Here is an 18,514-nt window from a genome sequence, read left to right on the forward strand (position 1 = left end):
AGCCTCTATGATTTTGTTGTTTTTGGCAAAGAGAAACTACATTTCTTTCACAAGGATGGAGAAGAAGGGGTGGTGGAGGAGGGTGGCCAAAGTGCTGGTGTGGGGAATGGGGGTTACATTTTCTGGTGGGAAGCAGACCTTTTTGTTGTCATGGCTGGGAGAGACTCATGCAGGTGACACTGAAGACACAGACGAGGCCTCTGTTTTGGAGGCGCTGGAGAGTTCAGAGCTATCGTCCACCTTCTTCCCAAAAAGCTGCAAGATGCAGTTTCGAAACTGGCAGGACAGAAAGTGTTACTCAACAGAGCAGAAAGGGCCAATGTACTAGGCTAAAGGTCATCATTCTTGGGGAATTCTGAGGAAGGTATTCATTAAGGGTTACCTCAATGACTTAACACCTTCTCTGCCATTATTCAGAATCCTATACGGAGAATAGAGGAAGCCTGAGGTTATTACTTCCACATGGGGATGGTTTACTCCTGACTAAGAACTAGACTATTCATCTAAGTCATCTAATTTAGAATCTGATGGTGACTATTTTGGGTCAAATTGTGATGCTGCCCGCCTGCCCTGGCCAAAGCTATGTTTGAGTCCTAACCCCTAGTGCCTGTGAATATGACCTTATTTGGAAATAGAGTCCTTGTAGATGGGATTAAGATGTACATTACCATGAGGTCATGCTAGAGTAGAGTAGGCCCCAATCCAATGACTGGCGTCATTATAAGAAGGGAATTTGGACACAGACTCAGAGAGAAGGTCACGTGGAGGTGAAGGCAGAGATCGGGGTGACTTGTCTACAAGCCAAGGAACACCAATGATGACTAGCTACCACCAGAAACCAGGAGAGAGGCAAGGAACAGATTCACCCTTAGAGCCCTCAGAAGGAGCCAGCCTTGCCCACACCTTGATCTTGGACTTCTGGCCTCCAGACCTGGGTGAGCATAGATTTCTGTTGGTTTAAGCCCCCAGTTTGTGGGACTTTGTTATGGTAGCCTCAGGAAACTTGTACAGTAACCAAAGAAGATACCAGCTAAGGGGCCCATGCATAGGGTGACCCATCTCCAGAATGTCTGGGAAGAGACTCAGAGACATTTTAGCGAAAAGGAATGCAATTGTCATCTTGTTTCTATTCCATCAACTTTGAGGCCATACAAGAACTAGGTAGATAACAGTCTAGCCACTACCTCATGTCTTTAACCAAGAGAATCTTCCAGCACCAAGAGGGCCCCAGTCTTTGCTGCTTGGCCCTAAAGAGATATGGAACTTATTCATTTCTCAAATTATGTCTCATATTATCACTGAGCTAACCACAATATCTTGAGAATGCAGACCAGAGGCATCTCCTGTATATTCCAGGCCTATTCTTGACTACTTCCAGCTCCCTCCAACATCAAAACTCTCACAAACAAAACACATAATTATTGAAGTCAATAACACAAGAAATGGGCCGAATAGCAGAATTGACTTAGCTGAGGAATTCATTTGACATCTACCTACTGAGCACCCACTCTGCTCCAGACTGGGTCCCAGGGAGATCAGCAGTGGAGAAAAAGAGTAACAGTCTCTGTCCTCATGGAGTTCCATTACAGAGAGGGAGTTCTGAAGGGGAGGATGGAAAGACTCAAGTAAATACAGTACAAGGCAAGATAGCCTAGGGTTCCATAAACAAAAGCCAGACCTAAAAAGAGACCCACGTGAAAGCCGGGAAACAGGAGTCAGGGACAGACCTACACTCAAGGTATTGAGGTTCCAACAGTGGAGTCCTGGGGAATCAACTGCAGTACTGGCCCTACCTAATACTTGAACATTTCCAAGAGTGTGTGCTTAATGAACTCTACAGAGAGTCAGGGCCAGGCCAGAGGGGATGGAGCCATGGGGCAACTGTGAAATGGAAGAGCAGAGAAGAGCTAGTTGGAAAGAATGGGGAATGGGTCTGGTGCAATGTAAGGCCCCTGTGAGGGTGGTATTTCTGGCCCATGGGCTTTTCTGGTCACCATCAAGTTACACACATCCGCAGCTGCGCCTTAATGAAATAGATTAGATGGATTCAAGGAAGAATAAGGCAAATTATACTTGGAAGATGATGAGCCTCAGTGGTCACCTGTAACCTACCAAGAGGTCTAGGAGTCCTGGGCGATTTGCCACCGAGGCTCGATACGCCAGCCCATGATGGTTACCATGTGGCAAGGCCTTGGGCAGGACCACAGCATGTTCCCCTGAACTAACCCATAAAGTCACAAAAGCCACATGTCAGTGCAGCCAAGAAGGGCCTCTTAAAGGGTTTAAAGATGGATAGATGAGAATTCACAGGAGAGTTGTGCCTATAAAAGCAAAATGGGCACAAGTAGGGTAAATGCAGACACATTCAGGCATTCCCTGGGTGTTTGAGCTCCAGGATTGCCCTGAGGCCAACAGAGGGAAGAGTAGCAATATACAGGATGCACTGTGGAGCTGTCCACCCTTGGGTCAAGACTCTGAAAGAATCCAGAGGGAGGACTAGCTGAGCTTTCACATGCTGAGCCTTCTCTGGTCGTTGTCCTGGAGGTCATTAACAGGTTCCCCTGGACATAATTCCAGGTGGGAGCCATCACTGAGTTCTGCGGTCTATTTCTAGTTTGTCCTGCCAATGATGTGACTTACCTGCCGGTTCATAAAGACATAGATAATGGGGTTGTAGATAGTGGCACTTTTGGCAAAGTAGGCTGGCAGGGCAGCCACCAGAGGGTGGAAGGCGTAGCCAGGGTGGGCAGCGGCGAAGCAGGCAAAGAAGGTGTAGGGTCCCCAGCAGAGGCAGTACGCGAGAACCATGACTACCACCATGCGTGTCACCTCCTTCTCTGCCTTCTGGGTGGACTCAGATTCTTTCTGCTGCTTTGCCACCTGGGGGAGACAGAGATTCATGCCTGGGACAGTGAGTGGGAGAGTCCCTCCCGGGCTGTTTATCCCAAGGGACTCTGTTGCTATTGCTTGGGCAGTGAGTCAGAGAGTCAGCAAGACACAGGTGGCCTAGGGATGGGAAGTCATGGAGAGAAGGAGATGGGCCCACCCGGGCCAGTCAGTGGCCAGCTCCCACCCAAGCGAGTCCACAGCCTGGCTTAGGCTGGACGGGGCTGGCCTTGAGGGAACTTGAGGGAACTTGAGGTGGCACACGGCTGGCCGTGGAGAAGATGGCCTTGAGCCAGGGCCTTCTAAGCTCTTGGCTTAAAGGATTTTGGGAAGGAGCTAAGGAGGCCATTCTTAGCCTCACCTGGTCCCTTATCAGCGTGTCCCCTCCAGTGCTCTGGTCTAAGGGGCTGAGCAGAAGGAGACACAGGGGCTGGACACTGCCTGCTGTGGGCAGGGACACAGCCCAGAGCTAACACTGCTCAAGGCATGGTTGGATACCTGCGGGAGCCAGTGACGTTGCTTCTGATTCCTGACCACTGCCAGTGGGGTTGGGGGAGGAAGCGGGGCAGGGACACATCACAGGCTGAAGGCAGGGAGTTTGTGGCCTTCACTCTAGAAAAAGCTTATGAGCATATGTTGATCTGATCGTGGGCAAACGCAGCTTCATATCAGAAAGGCACCACCCCAAAGGGCCTTCTACCAACTGTGCCAAGCAGGATCTCAGCAGGGACAGATGGTGCATCCGGATTAAACTAATTGTAGGTGAGTTGGTTGACAAGGGGACAACTTATGTATGGTGTTCTTCCTCTTCTGCCTCACTCTGACTGCCTACATGGCTGCAGACAGGATCAACTTCCCAGTGAAGGGAGTGGAGAGTGGGTCTGGGGGCAGATGGCACATGTGAATCAACTCCTTGGCCTGCCCCAACGGTCCCGTGAAGAGGACAAGGTCACTCTGGTGGCAGCCTTTCAAAAATACCTTTTAATGTGCAGGTTTCACTTGAGGATCTGCCTGGCTTTCCACCCAGGGGAGAACTGTCCTGGATCAGGGAAGAAATGCAGTTCTGCTCCCTTATTGGGCCCCACATGGGGGGGCAGTCCCTTCCCATCTTGTAGGGTTAAGGACAAGGGAGCCAGGGCTGCAGTTGCAGCTCTAAAGGAATTGCAGGATTCATGTGTGGTTCGAGGGCAGGAGAGAGGACTGGGTGATCCTTTGTTCCAGCCTCGATGTCCCTGGCCCTCATGAGCCTGCCAGGCAGGGGTGAAGCCAGGAGGGTTTGGGGGCTTACTGCTCGGATGGCCAGCCACACTTGGAGGTAGCAGAGTATGATGACACTGAGTGGGATGATACAGCACGTGGTCATGAGGACGATCATGTAAGACTGCACCCCAGGGTACGAGCTGCCACTGAACACGTCCGGGCCACACGACGTCTTCAGGCCATGGGGCCAGTACCTGCAGAGAAGGGCTGGCAGCCTGTCCTGATGTAGGCAGGGCAACCTGGGACCCCTCAGTCCAGGCACGCCACTGACTTGGGTTGGAGGATTGTTAGTTTTTTTTTAAAAGCTCTGCCCATTTATTTTAGAGAGGGGGGGGGCAGGAGAGGGAGAGAGAGAATCCTCAAGGAGACTCCTCTGAGCGTGGAGCCCAAAGCGGGGCTCCATCCCAGGACCCCAAGACCACTGCCCAAGCCGAAATCAAGAGTCAGCCACTCAACGGACTGAGCCACCCAGGCACCCCAGGATTGTTTGGTTTTTAAAATTATGGTGAAATTCACATTACGTGAATGAACCATTTTTGAAGTAAACAATTCAGTGGCATTTAGTACATTCACAATGTCGTGCAACCACCACCTCTATCTAGTTCCCCAATACCTTCATCGCCCCCAAAGGAAACCCTTGGGTAGGATTTTGGTAAACCTTTGTCCATTTTTAGGTCTCATAGCCCCTTCTTTTATTTTTATTGTGGTAAAATACACATCACATCTGAGCCCCCAAAGAAGCGGCCTGGCCAAGACACAAATAACTTACACATCCAGCTGTATGTACAACCCAAGCAGCCTCTGAAAGGGAGGCCCCTCAGAATGTGCGAGAAAGAGGCCTGGGGCAGAGTGGCTTAGAGGGCCCTGCTTTCACTTACATCTACTCCCATGGCTTGAGCTTGTCACCTTTCTCTGTGGGCTCCCATGAACTGTTCACGCTTGGGGGAAACAGACCTTTCCAGAGGTTCAGAGACCACAGGGGTCCATTTCCATGTTGCAGCCAGGCAGATTTATACATGTGTAGACACTGCACCCTCAAAGGGGTCACAGGGAGAGTTGGGTCCATCATCACTTTACTCATGGGGTCACAAAGGCCCAGAAACAGGAAGCAACTTGCCCCAAGGTCACAAATGGAATCAGGAGTCTGACCCTCCCCACCATCCTTCACCCTCTGCCCTAAATGAGCTGCCTTCCTGGCATACTGGCACCCTTACCTGCTCCAGCCAAAGATGGGTGGGGCTGTCCACACAGCAGCCCAGACCCAGGAAAAGGCAATGCCCGCGATGGCTAGTTTGGCATCAAATCTCACGTTGCCAAAGGGCTTGCAGACTACCAGCCACCTCTCCCAGGAAATGATGGCCAGGGACCAGAGACCCGTGATCCCTGCAGGAGAGAGCAGGCAGATGAGGGTTTTGAGCCTCCAATGTCACTCCTTCCATTCAGACCAGCTGACAGTTTTCAAGATCAAGAGGTTCCCCCCCACCTACCTGCAACACCTAATTCTCCCAAAAAGTGTATTCAGGTCCAGGGGGCAGCGGATCTCTTGGTCAATTCCTCTAATACCCTCTTTCCCCATTCTTTCCTCTTGGGCTTGTACCACCCCGATTCCTAGCTCTCTTTAAGTTGGCCACCAGCCTTTCTTTGGGTGCCGACGCACCTCCCAATGGCCACGCACACACACATGACCACACTGAGGTGCTGTGGGTCCTGCCAAGGGCAAAGGAACAGCATGTGTCCAGTGACCTGTGCCCCTTCTGCTAGTATGCACGTTTGTTTAGGCTTCCAGATTTCCCGCTACTGCCCACCATCTGGCAGGTGGAGACAGTGTCTTCCTGTCCTGCTTAAACGCTGGAGGTCTGTGGGCCGAATTCAGGGCTCCATGACCTGGGGCAGGAAAAAGGACAGTTTTGTTTCCAGTAACTTCTAATGGGCACTGGGCCTTTCCTTGCATTATTAGCAGTGCCTGGGACTTGGTCACTTTACAGAGCTGGCAGACATTTCCCGATATCACTATATTCCTTACCACTTTGCAATTTCAGTGGCTATCCAGCCAGATCCAGTTATCTGATACTTTAATAAAGAACGGTATCATTAATACCTGTAAACAATACATTTACTTGTAGTTTTAATGAAGGATTATGCCACTAATTAATATTTAATACTTTGATTGCTCTATTTCAATATCACTGGATTGCTCTGTAATCCTATGGATCTTATTGTGCACGTTGGTAAACATTCTCTGGAGAAGGGGTCCACAGGCTTCCCCAGAGGGCTGAGGGCATCCGTGGCACCAAAACCGGTAAAAGTTCTGGCTCCTCGGCATCTGTGCGACTTGAAACAGACCTCAAGCAGATGCAGAGGCGAGTGGGGAATCCTGACAGAACCAGAGACAGATTTGAGTGGAGATGAAGGTGCCCAACCTTCCCCAGCCACTCTCATTCTGTGCCTCTGGGAGAGTGCTGGACCATCACCTGTAAAATGAGAGGCAGTTAGATATGGGGGGACAGGGTCCGCCCCAGTACAGTGGGCTCCATGTTGGCACCTGCCTCATAGGGTTATGGGAGGGGCCAATATGTTCAGTTAAACCTTGCCGCCAAGTCCTGCCCCCATTTTACAGGTGTGAAAATGGAGGAGTGGTGAGGTAAAGTAATTCAGCGGCATTCACAGCACTAGTAATTCAAATCTGGGGCCAGGGTTCCCCTTTCTTCCCCAGGCCCTCGCTGTCCTAGTGGCTTTTTTCCCTCTTTCTAAGGTCCACCCCCTCAGAATGTGAATTGGAGATCAGTTCAGGTCGCAATTAGACAAACTCAAGTCAGATGTGGGAACTAAGGACCAGGAATGGTGACCAGATGGTTCTGGGAAACTTTTCCAACGGAAGAGCAGCTGTGAGCCTCCGCTGGTGTGATAGTGGGGGGCCTGGAGACACAGGCCGCGTGTGCTGAGCGCCATGACCCTCAGGCCCCCTGTCTTCTTGGATGGACACCAAGCTGCAAACCTCAGCCCTCTGTTCTTTCATGGGGGCCTGGCACAGGAGCTCCTGGAGGGGATGTCAGCCTCATTGGGCCTGCCTGTCCTCCTCTTCCTTGCGGGGCCCAGAGAAAGAAACTTGGCCTCATGGCAACCCCCAGCCGACCTGAACCCCACATGTGACAGATCCAGCGCCTGCTCTAGCCTCCTCGCCACTCCTGCTCACTCAGCCTCACTTCTGTCAAGCGTCGACTGCACCCGGCCCTCCTTGACTGCCTTGCCCCAGCTCCCTTCTCATCTTGCTGACTTAACATTCATAGGTCTTCCATTGTCTCCTCCAGGTCCTCTGAGAGAACTGATGGTGCTGTGTAGTCACCATCTGGGATAGGGACGCCTCCTGCCAGGCCTTGGGACTACCTCGGGGCAAGAATCCTATACTCCTGGTGCCCAGCGCGTGGGTTCTTCTCTGCCAATGTTGACCTGAACAGAGCCAAGGCCCACAGAGATATTAGTGATGAGGGTGGGGAAATGGATCCGGGATCTAGTTTCAATATCCCAAAAGCTCTAATGGGAAGTGTTTCTTTCCCTGGAAAAAGCCAACGCAGATGAGCTGAAAGGGCTCTGATTTGAGTGGAAGTTCTGTTTGGGGTGACCAGAGCCCTTCCCTCCCACATGGTTCTGGGATTACCTGGTGCTCTATCTGTCTCCTCCCATGCCAGCTGCATGGCCTCAAACTGCCCTGTCTCAGGGTAGGCACTCGGGATGCCTACTTGTTGGACAGCTACTGCCAACCCTCCATGATTCCCCCAGCCCTGTTTGCCCTGCAGGTCTGGCTCCCTTCCAGTGTGTACCATGGGTCCACCCGGGGGGTTGTCGTGTGAGTGTGTCCTTCACACACAGCGGGCTGGGTCTTCCCTGAGCCTGGACCCTGGCTGGCTTACCACACAAGGAGACAGTGTAGCCCTCCACGACACACAGAGGGTGACCCAGCACAAAGTAGCCATAGATCTGGTTCACGACGCTGATGGTGCTGGCAATGACGGTCTCCGCCAGGTCAGCAACTGCCAAGTTCACCAGGATCCAGTTCAGGGGATGACGCAACTTCTTGAACCTCATGGTGGCCGCCAGTACGAGCCCATTAGTGAAAACGGATGCAATCACCACAAAGATCATCCAGGCGCTGGTGAGGTGGTACACCCATCTGGGAGCGATGTGGTAATTGGGACCTTCGAAGGGGCCTAGAAGGCAGGGGAGACAGAGTGGGGAGAGGAGCTGGGCATCAGCATTACCCAGCTGCACGGCTCTGCCCACTCCACCCTTCCCTGCCTTGTCAGAGCCTCCCACCAGCCCACCAGCCCTCCTGCCCACTGCCTTTGCCTTTGCAACCAGCTCTTTCCCTCTAGCTTTGCCCATCTGCAAACGACCTTCCCTCCATCCGTCTCTCGGGCCAGAGGCCATGGCCAGCTGGACACCTGCACAGGCACCCTTAACAAAGTAGAACTCACCATCTACGCCAAGTATTGCTCCCCCATCTGATTTGCCACCCCCAGTATGTGGGCCAGCCCTCTGGGGTACCATTGACAGGCTTTTGCTCCCTTGAACACCTGCACCCACTGTGCCGCTTCCCGTGAGCGCTCTGTGTCTTTCTGTTGTTGGATCTTTGCTCTCATTCTCCCCTGCACCTGGATGCTCTTCTTTTCCATCCGTAAAGCCCAGCTTGGATGCCCTTGTCCTCTGGAAGCCTTTCCAGATTCCTCAGCTGAGAGTCAACTCAGCCCCTTGGGGCTACCTGTTTCCTGCCCCAGGTCATGGAGCCCTGAATTCGGCCCCCAGACCTCTAGCGTTTAAGCAGGGCAGGAAGACACTGTCTCCACCTGCCAGATGGTGGGCAGTAGCGGGAAATCTGGAAGCCTAAACAAACGTGCATACTGGCAGAAGGGGCACAGGTCACTGGACACATGCTGTTCCTTTGCCCTTGGCAGGGCCCACAGCACCTCATTCTAACCTGTACTGGAATTACCCATGTACACATCCTGTCATTCATCTCATATGGCAGGTCCAGGACACAATCAGTGTTCAGAGAATGAATGAATGAATGAATGAATGAATGAGTTATGGGTGGAATTGTGTCCCTCCCAAAAAGATATGTTGGAGTCCTAACCCCCTGTACGTGTGAATGTAACCTTATCTGGAAACAGGGTCTGCCCAGCGGTGATCAAGCCATAACGAGGGCATTGGGGTGGGCCCTAATCCAATAGGACTGTGCCCTCTAAAAAGGGGTCATTTGGACACAGAGACATGCATACAGGGAGAAGGCCACGTGAGGGGGAAGGCAGAGATCTGGGCGATGCTTCCACAAGCCAAGGAACGCCACACACGGCCGGCCAGTAACCACCAGAAACTCGAGGAGAGGCCCGGAGCGGACTGTCCCTCAGAGTCGCCGGGAGGAGCCAACCCTGCCCACACCTGGATCTTGGACTACTGGCCTCCTGGTCTGTGAGGAAAGGAATTTCTCTTGTTTGAGCCACTTGGTGTGTGGGGCTTTGTCATGGCAGCCCTAGGAAATGCACACAGAACGAAAAGGAGGACTAAACCCCCTTATTACAGCACAGTAGCTCTGCACCGCTCTGTCTTGGAAGGGCCTTTTTCACCGCCATCATTTTAGGCAGAATACTTGAAGGGGTTATAAGCCAGTGCCCACTACCATATAGCAAGGCCTTACAGCACCTAGGAAAGCATTCACGCAGAGTCCCCAGATTTACCAGGACACTTCAGTTGTGTGTTTCAAAAACTCAACTCAAACTTGTTTCAGAAAAGTAGGGTTTTCTTGGGTACCCTGGCTAGGAGGGATGGCATAGATCTTCCCCCAGCACAACTGAACCCCGCCGTGCCCAGGATGTTGCAGCACTCTGTGAATGAGCCTCCGTCGCCCCTTTCACAAGCAGCTCCTGGAAACCCACCCACAGTGTCTGCAGCCGTGCCAGGTGGCACCAGCTCCCCAGGACCAGGCCTCTGAGTACTGAAGGCCTGCATGGTTCCAGTGTCTATGCAGAAGGAAGCAGAGGGAAACAGTGGGGCCGCTGATAGACTGGAGAACAGAGACCCTCCCCCCCAAATTGCCAACAGATCTTCCCTGGAAACTACAGCGACTTTAGTTTGAGAACAGCAGCTGGAACTGGGAGGTGTTTGGAACACTCTGGCTTGGGGATAATTTCAAAATGAGGCAGCCGGAGCATCCTTCCCAGACAGCCCATGGAGTCCAAATTGGGCAGGGCAGGGACAAGAGGGACAGGGCAGTGCATGGTGGGGAAGGGGAGAGGAGTGTTCTGAATGTGGGAGGTCACAGAGGAGGGTCCTCTGGCAATGCAAGTGGAGCAGGTGTCCCGGCCTGCCCCTCCCTCCTGAAATCTCCAGGACGAATTTCATACAGAAATGGGTATCACAGTCAACTCCCAGGCGAAGATGTTCTAAAGAAATTCGGCAGGGAGGGAATTGGGCGTGGGGGCAGGCAAGGAAACAAGATTTCCTTGAATATACCTGTTCTCTATATTTTAATTTGGAATCTTGTGAATATTTTATTCCATAATTTAAAAACACCGTTAAATGTTAAAAAGCAATCCCGGAAAATCAAAAATTAAACCAACGAAACTAAATGCATATCCACTCAGAGGCATAATCACATAGAGAGGGACTGTTATAAGGGACTTGAAAAGACACTAGTTTGATTACTTGGACCTAGTGGCATAGACCCTGAGGATAAAAAGCCTGTCCAACTGTTAAGTTTCGGGTAATCATGTTGTGATGTCCTTATTGCGAGACTATTGTGAGTGTGTTTGAGATCAAGCAAATGAGTAATTAAATGATATTCTAATTCTTCTACCCAAAGCCCTTGAGAACAGGATTCCTAGTGAGAAAGAAGGAGACACAGAGGTCAAACCCAATTGGCTCCGATGGGAAAGCAAGTCAATACTTTGGAAGGGGAGCAATAAAATGAAAGAAGAGGCATTTTTTGTGCCTTTCCCATACGCACTGTGTCCCTGGGGAACCGAAGAGTAGATGAGGGCATGTTTCTCTCTATCAAAGGACTCTAGCTAATGGATGAAGATGGGGTATGGGAGCCAGAATGTCACCATCCTGCAGTCCCTGGTGGTTTAATGGGTCCGGCATCGAGCTTCAGCGGCTGCCAAAACCCTAGAAAAAAGGACACCCTCCTAATGGAGAGGTCTTGCCAAAGCACCCAGCAGAGCCAACTGACCTCCAAGCAGATCTTCAGATCAACTACTAATTTACACAAACATAATGACAAATGAGGTGGGAGGGGTATGGGAAGTCACATGTGGGAAACCATCAGTGAAGTCGAAAGTGGATGAGTCCAGGGACAAACGACTCATTTTCTTCAACAAATAAATTACAAGGAGGTAGAAGACGAACTTCGAAATTCAGAGAGGATGAAAAGAGAACGATCAGTCTGAACCTGTGGACCTTATTGGAGCCCTGATTCAAGCAAAGTGAAAAAAAATATATGACCTTTTTTTCCATTCTGACTAGGAGATTCAATGACATCAAGAGAATGTTACCTTATGGGTGTGACAATGGCACTGTGATTGTGTTTTTAAAGAGTCCTTTCCTGTTAGAGGTGCTTCCTTAAGATTTGCAGAGGAAATGATGTGGTGTCTTAGATCTGCCTCCAGAAATCAGGAGGGGTGAGTGGAGGCAGGTATAGATGAAATCAGTAATGGGTACCCAGGGGTTCATTACACGCTTCCCTCCACTTTGGTAAATACTTGAATTTTTCAAAAAAAAAAAAAAGTACAAAGAGGAATCTCAGGCATCAATGAAGTCCTAGGGTCCTCCAGGGAGAACATTGTTGCATCTCTATCGAGGACATTGGGGGACACGGACAATCAGGTCAGGGCACACTTTAGCGTTCTCAATTAGTTTGACCTGGGAACCCTGTTGCTGATCATTGCCCTGGCTCTCAAAGAGCTTGTGTGGCTTCTGGAAACCACAGCACATGAGACATTCTTGAAGGAGCAGGGTGGTCTTTGGTTTGGAGGAGGGACTGGGGAAGGGGGGCCAGGGGCTGGGGGTCACCAGTGTCCTCAGCTCTTTGCAGGGCTTGCATGCAAAGCTTTTGGACTGGCCCACTCCCAGGGCATAACTCACGCCTCCCTGGCGGAGGGAAAGGTGCCCTGGGAGCCAAGCAAGCCTCCTCCCCAAGAATGCACAGCCAAGGGCTGCAGGCCCCTTGTCACAGTTGAGCAAGATGACCACTACTGTCTCTTCCGACCCTAAGGTTGGAGAAATCACTCACCCTCCTCCGGGCCAGCTGCCCAGCCTCCCGCTCCTGCCGTTTGCCTCCTTTTGGCTTCGGGAGATGCGAAAATGAGTCAGATCTGGCTTCTTCCCCAGGAAGCTCAGGGCAGTGCAGCCAGATAGACACACCAGAACTGAATGTAGTGAGTGCTCACTGGTAGCCTGGGACCACAGGGAGATAGTTAATGAACATCCCTGGGACAGGGCTTCTCAAAAGGTCTGGGAAGCCTATGTGGTTGGAAAATGCGTGTCCCATATTATGGTGTCCTTTTACATTCAGAAAGCCACCCCCCATCTCATGTCATCAGAAAGATTAAGGGAGAAGACCATCTCGGCTGAAGACGATGTGCAGAAGAGAAGTCTCCCAAGTGGGGTGGGTGGCCAGCGGCCCCCCATGGGACCACTCAGGCCTGGCGTCCCTGGAGGGCTGCTTCAGCCAGTGTGACCCAGCCTTCGCAGCGCCTGCTCGCTCACCTCTGGTGGCGTTGCTGTTGGTGTAGGTGAAGATGCTCGCCTGGGTGCTGTCCTCATAGCTGGGCTGCGGCTGCCCGCCTGCAAGCCTTTGGGGGCCCCACCGCTGGGTCATGGCTCCAGAAAGCCCTGTCCCCAGCGCCTGCCAGCCCTGGTGCTGCCTGGGGGTCATGGCGCTTTATACCAGCCTGTGGGATCAGCCTAGGCTTCCTCACCTTAAAAGCTCCCAACCCCTTCCCCACCTGATCTCTTAATTGGGCCCGGGACTTAGACCTCCTCCTCCCCCACCCCTCGCCTCCTGGCTCCTAAGATGAGCCTGCAAGGGCAGCTCAGAAGGATTTCCTGGGAACCCAACTCGGAGCCCCCAGCTCGCCAAGGTGGCTGTGGGAGCTGCCGTGGGCCCTCACCTGTGTTCACGTGCCCTTTTCTCCCTGCTGTCCAGCGCTCGCTCTTAGGTCAGCTGGACCCAAGGGTCAAGATTTCCAGATTGGGGTGTGGGTTAGGGAAGGAGCCCAAAGCCCAAATCTGCCTCAGGAGGCTTTGCAGTGCTGAGGCCTGAAGTGGACCCAAATGGATGCGAGTTGTGTTGGCAGGGGTCCTCCCCAAGGAAGGGAAAGGCAGTTGTGGGGTGGGGGGAGACTCCACTATGCATCTTGCTTTCCACTCCCTGCTCCCCCTTGCTCCCCATGAGCTGCAGCTCCTGCAGTCACCAGAGTACTCATCCGGGCCCTCCCAGCAGCCTTCCCGCAGCACCGGAAGGTGCCCGTAGACTCTCACATTCTCCCTGCTCAAGTCTCTGTCCCCTGAGTTCATGACCTTTCCTTGGACTGCTCCTGACTATACTTCCTTCAAAAGCGAACCTGTCAACAGAGTGTTCCAGATGGGCCGCCTCCTCTGTCCCTCTTCGCCCACTGCAGTCTGGCTGCAGGCCCTGTGCTTGGCAGAGCTCCAATTACATGCTGATTGCCTAATTCTGCAGCCCCTCTCCCCATCGACAGGAGAGCACAGCCTCTCTCGTGGTTCCTGCCAGCTCCTCTCTACACAGTCCCGAAATTCAGCTGCCTTTGACACCTCCTTTGTGTTGGCCTGAAGCTCAGTAAAGCCAAGACCTGGGCGCATGACGTCACTGCCCCACTCTCAGCGCCATGACTCTGCAGCAGCCCAGCCTGAGGCTCCTGCTAATACGGCCACCGCTGCAGGTGGAGGGAAAGCCTTGGCTGCCACGCTGGGGGCTGGAGCCCCATGGAAGCCCGGTGCAGCCCCCCATAGTGAGAATGGCTCCCAGCACGGTTCAGGGCCTGCCGCGTGCCAGGGGCCAGGCTAGGGGCTCCGTGTGGAATCGAAGGAAGGGGCCCACTGGCAGCCTGGAAAGCTGGGGTACCTGGGAAGCCGAGTTTTGCCTAACTGCAAGAGAATGTGCCCCCAGTATTCACACTCCTAGGTATTGACTCAAGAGAACTGAAGACATATGTCCACAACTTGTACAGGGACACTCAGAGCAGCACTATTCACAGGAGGCCAAAATGTAGAAATAGTCAAAAAGTGAATCGACAAGTGAATGAATAAACAAAACGTGACTTATCCATGCAGTTGAATGCTACTTAGTCATAACAAGGAATGAAGTTCTGACCTCTGCTACGTGAGTGAACCTGCAGAAACCAGACACAGAAGACCGCATGCTGTATGATTCCATTGATAGGAAAGGTCCAGAAGGGGCAAGTACACAGAGACAGAAAACACATGAGTGGTTGCCGGGGGGTGGGCGTGGGCAATGGGAGTGATGAAAATATTCTAAAATTAGATTGTGATGGTGCAGCCACTGTGGAAAACTGTCTGGCAATTCCTCGTATGGTCCGGCAGCCCCACTTCTGAGTACCTACCCAAAAGAATGGAAAGCAGGGGCTCCTAGCAGGAACATAGTAGGTTCAAGGGGCCCCGTGAGGCACGGGCCTCACAACATAACTTGATGTAACAGGGTTGTTGTGACTTCCCAGTTTATACCTTTCCTTCCTCCTGGGTCTCAGGGAGCTTTATCTGTCTGTCCCCCACTAGGGTCAAAGAATCAGAGCATCCGAGAATGTCAGAACTAAAAGTGGGCCTCCTCTGAGGTCGCCGCCCAACGTGGCCTCTTCTGAGCACCGGACACAGGATCACCTCTTCCCGGCACCACCAGGGACCAGCAGGGTGGCCTTGGATGGGCAGACCCCTTCCTCTCAGGCCAGGTTCACCCTCTTTCTGCAGGGAGATGACCAATCCTACCTGCCCCCCGCCCCATGAGGCTACCATGGACATCCAGGGCCACCCTGTTGTTGGGAAGGCGAGGTGCCATCTCAGTGGGGGTCTGGCAGAACTGGGACAGGACATGTGCGGGAGCCTCCAGCTTGAGCCCCAGAGCTGGCCCTTGTCCAGCATGACACTAATGACTGAGCTCAGTCATGGGTCTGCCCACGGGGAGGGGGAGGGGAGGAGGCAGAGGCAAGAGGAGGTGGAGACAGTGGTGAGTCCTGGACTGTCACTGTCCCTGCAGAGTGGGGTGCTAATTGATGATTAGGGCTAACAGAAGATCAAGTCTCATTTTAGCCTAAAGCAGATTACTGTGCTGGAAAGTCACCTAGCACCTGGGCGCCCACGTGTGCTCCCTGAGGCCTGCGCTGGGTCCCCGCTCTGGCAAAGGGTGGATGAAAGGGGAGGGACACAGGAGAGGGAGATGAAGAACAAGGGGTTGGGCCAAAATGTCGGTGAAGAGCAGCAGGAGAAATAGGAGCGGAGGAGACCCTGGACAGCTGAGGGGCTTTCAGTTCCCTTCCCCCCCAGCCCCCATGGGGCAAATGTGTCACACTGTCTACTCTGTCCCAGTCACCACACCCTCACTACCAGCTGGGGCCCCCTGGCCAGGCTGGAAGATGACATGCTGGCCTTGTCTCTAACCCCACTACTCCTAAGTGAGTAGGAGCCCTAGATTCAGCGCTTGGCTCTGGCCAGTGGGCCAGCGGCTTTGTCAGTAACAGCCAAAGGTAGAGGGCAAGGGACTGTTTGCTCCTTTGTCTTTGACTGTGTGTGTGTGTGTGTGTGATGAAATATACATCACGTCAAATTTACCATCTGCCCCATTTTGTGTGTACAGCGCATTCACACTGCTGTGCAATCATCCCCGCTCTCCATCTCCAGACCTCTTCCCATCCTCCCAAACTGGAGCTCTGTACCCATTAGACACTGACGCCCCCTGCCCTGGCCCCCAACGCCCACCGTCCTACTTTCTGTCTCTCTGAGTTTGCCTACTCTACATACCTCATCGAGGTGGACCCCTCCAGTACCTGTCCTTTTGTGTCTGGCTTCTCTCACTTGGCATAATGTTTTCAAGGATCGACCACTGCCTTTGACTTTGGAATAGATTTACATACGTTGAATTTTAGTTTTTATGTGGCCAAAGGTGACTCTGTTTCCTGTTTGGCTTCTGGTTGGAAAAGTTCTCCCACTGTGAGTTCCTTGGAGATCTGTAAACACGCACCATGTGTATAAAGTCGAAAGGCAAGGGTTGGACAGTTTTCCCATTCCTGTGACTGTCCCATGGCATCCTGAATGGCTCACCTCAGAACCCTACAACAATCAGATTTTTTTCACCCTCCAGCTGACTGATTCCCCCTACGGCCGATGTCCCCTTCTAGGTCCAATCTCCCTGCTCTTCAGCTCAGGCCCATAATCTCACCCCATCTGCTGCGCGCCTCCTGGAGTGCTGCCACACCTGCCCTTTGTGACCTTGAGCAAGTCAGTCACCATCTCTAGAGCACATGTCCTCATCAGGAAGAGGGGATAACGTTTACCTGCTGTAAGGCTTGAAGGAGATCATCCTTTTGAAAAGTTCTAGCACAGTATTTGGTACAGAGAATTCAGCCAACAATTCATTACACAGATACTCGTCAAGCACCTGTTGTGGCCAGGCACTGCTCGGCACCCCAGTGAACGAACACACGGACATCCCTGCTGTCTTGCAGCTGCCATTCTAGTGCGGGAAGAAAACGTGAACACCAGACATCATAAGCAAGCTGTGATAAGTAGGATGGAGAACAGGAAAAGGAAAACAGGACGCAGGGGTTGGGGGTACCAGGGTAGAAAGGGAATGGATTTCCATTTTGATAGGGCATCAGAATGGGCCTGTCTGAGAAAGGGCTATGTGAGCAAAGACTTAAAGGAAGGAGGAAGGGAGCCATGCAGAGATCTGAGGAAGACATCCTAGGAGAGAACCAGCAAGTAAGTACAAAGGCCCTGGGGCAGGAGCATGCCCGGAATGTTCGAAGAACAGTAAGGAGACGAGGGTGGCAGGAGCAGAGTGAGGGAGTGGAGACTAGGAAGAAGAAAGGTCAGAGAGGGGATGGCGGCCAGAGCATGTGTGTCCTGGAGTCCATTTTTAACATGTTAGCTTTCACTGTGAATGACATGGGGAGGACTGCATGATTTTAAGGGAAATGTGACACAGTGTGACCTGGTTGCTATCCTGAAAGGGGAAACGACTGAGGCAGAAGTGGGGTGATCAGGTGAGAAGTACTCTGGGGGGCCAGGTAAGAGATGGTGATGGCTTCACCTGGGAAGGGCCAGGCCAGCAGGATGGGGAGGAATGTCAGATTCTGGATAGCTTTTGCAGATAGAGCCAACAGGATTTCTGGTGGCATCGGTGGAAGCAGTTGGAGAAAGGGAGGAGCCAAGGCTGACTCCAAAGTTTGGGGCCCGAGCAACTTGAGGGGCCACAGGCAGTGGGGGTTCAGCTGGAGGAGGGAAACTGTGAACATCAGGAATTCAGGCATAAACAGCCAATGTAAGGAGCAAACAGGGGCCATCACCTTGACCCACTGACATTACCCAAAGAGGGTATGCTGAAGAACTTATCCCAATCGGTGTGAAAATTTGGATGAAAAGGACCAACTTCTAGAAAAACCTACCTTAACAAAATGCGCTCAAAAAGTAGAAAATTTGAAGAGTTCTGCATCTACGAAGACATCGAATCCCTAATCACAAACCTGACCACAAGAGACATCTCTCTTCTGTTTCTGGTCCGTACAGCCTCGTTGGTTTTCAAGCCTCGTTTGTATTGTCTTCACCACTAATCCTCAGACCTGTGCAGCTAATCCCTGGAGGTCTTCGTATCCACACATACAAACAGAATCAATAAGTCACAACTAGAAAGTTTTGGTGTAAATATCTGAAATTTGAATGGATTAAACTTCACTACACCTCCACTGAGAAGAAACACAAGTTCTGTTCATTTATAATATTACGAAATTTTACTCCAGAAAAACCTATTGGGTCTCTGTTGCTTCATTTTTCCTTTCTTCATTTATTTTTCCTTGTCTTTTTAAATCGATTTTCCTGTTTTTACTTGGAGAAAACGTGTTTTCTTTCCAGTCTGGTTCATAGTTACAATCCAGTTCAGAGCCAAGCCTTAAACTGTACGTCATTTCTGCTGTAATTTACAACTATTTCATGTTTGGATATAAAGAGCCTTCAAAAAGATATATTCTACAAAGGCAGTCACAAAAGAACAAATACTACATGATTTCACTTATATGAGGTGCCTAGAGTAGTCCGAGTCATAGAGACAGAAAGTAGAAGGGTGGGTGCC

General features: G+C 51.8%; 1 protein-coding gene across 1 annotated transcript; it reads right to left on the minus strand.

Moving 5' to 3' along the window:
• Positions 1-165: 165 nt before the first annotated feature.
• Positions 166-13,015, minus strand: OPN1MW3 (opsin 1, medium wave sensitive 3). The gene is made up of 6 exons (XM_008709226.1): positions 12,904-13,015; positions 8,055-8,351; positions 5,361-5,529; positions 4,175-4,340; positions 2,641-2,880; positions 166-276 (listed from the first exon to the last, which is right to left on the minus strand). Exons 1-6 carry the CDS (start codon positions 13,013-13,015, stop codon positions 166-168), a joined length of 1,095 nt encoding a protein of 364 aa, XP_008707448.1.
• Positions 13,016-18,514: the final 5,499 nt, after the last annotated feature.

Source organism: Ursus maritimus (assembly GCF_017311325.1).
Source record: "Ursus maritimus isolate PB19 chromosome X unlocalized genomic scaffold, ASM1731132v1 scaffold_X1, whole genome shotgun sequence".
Lineage (NCBI taxonomy): Eukaryota > Metazoa > Chordata > Mammalia > Carnivora > Ursidae > Ursus > Ursus maritimus.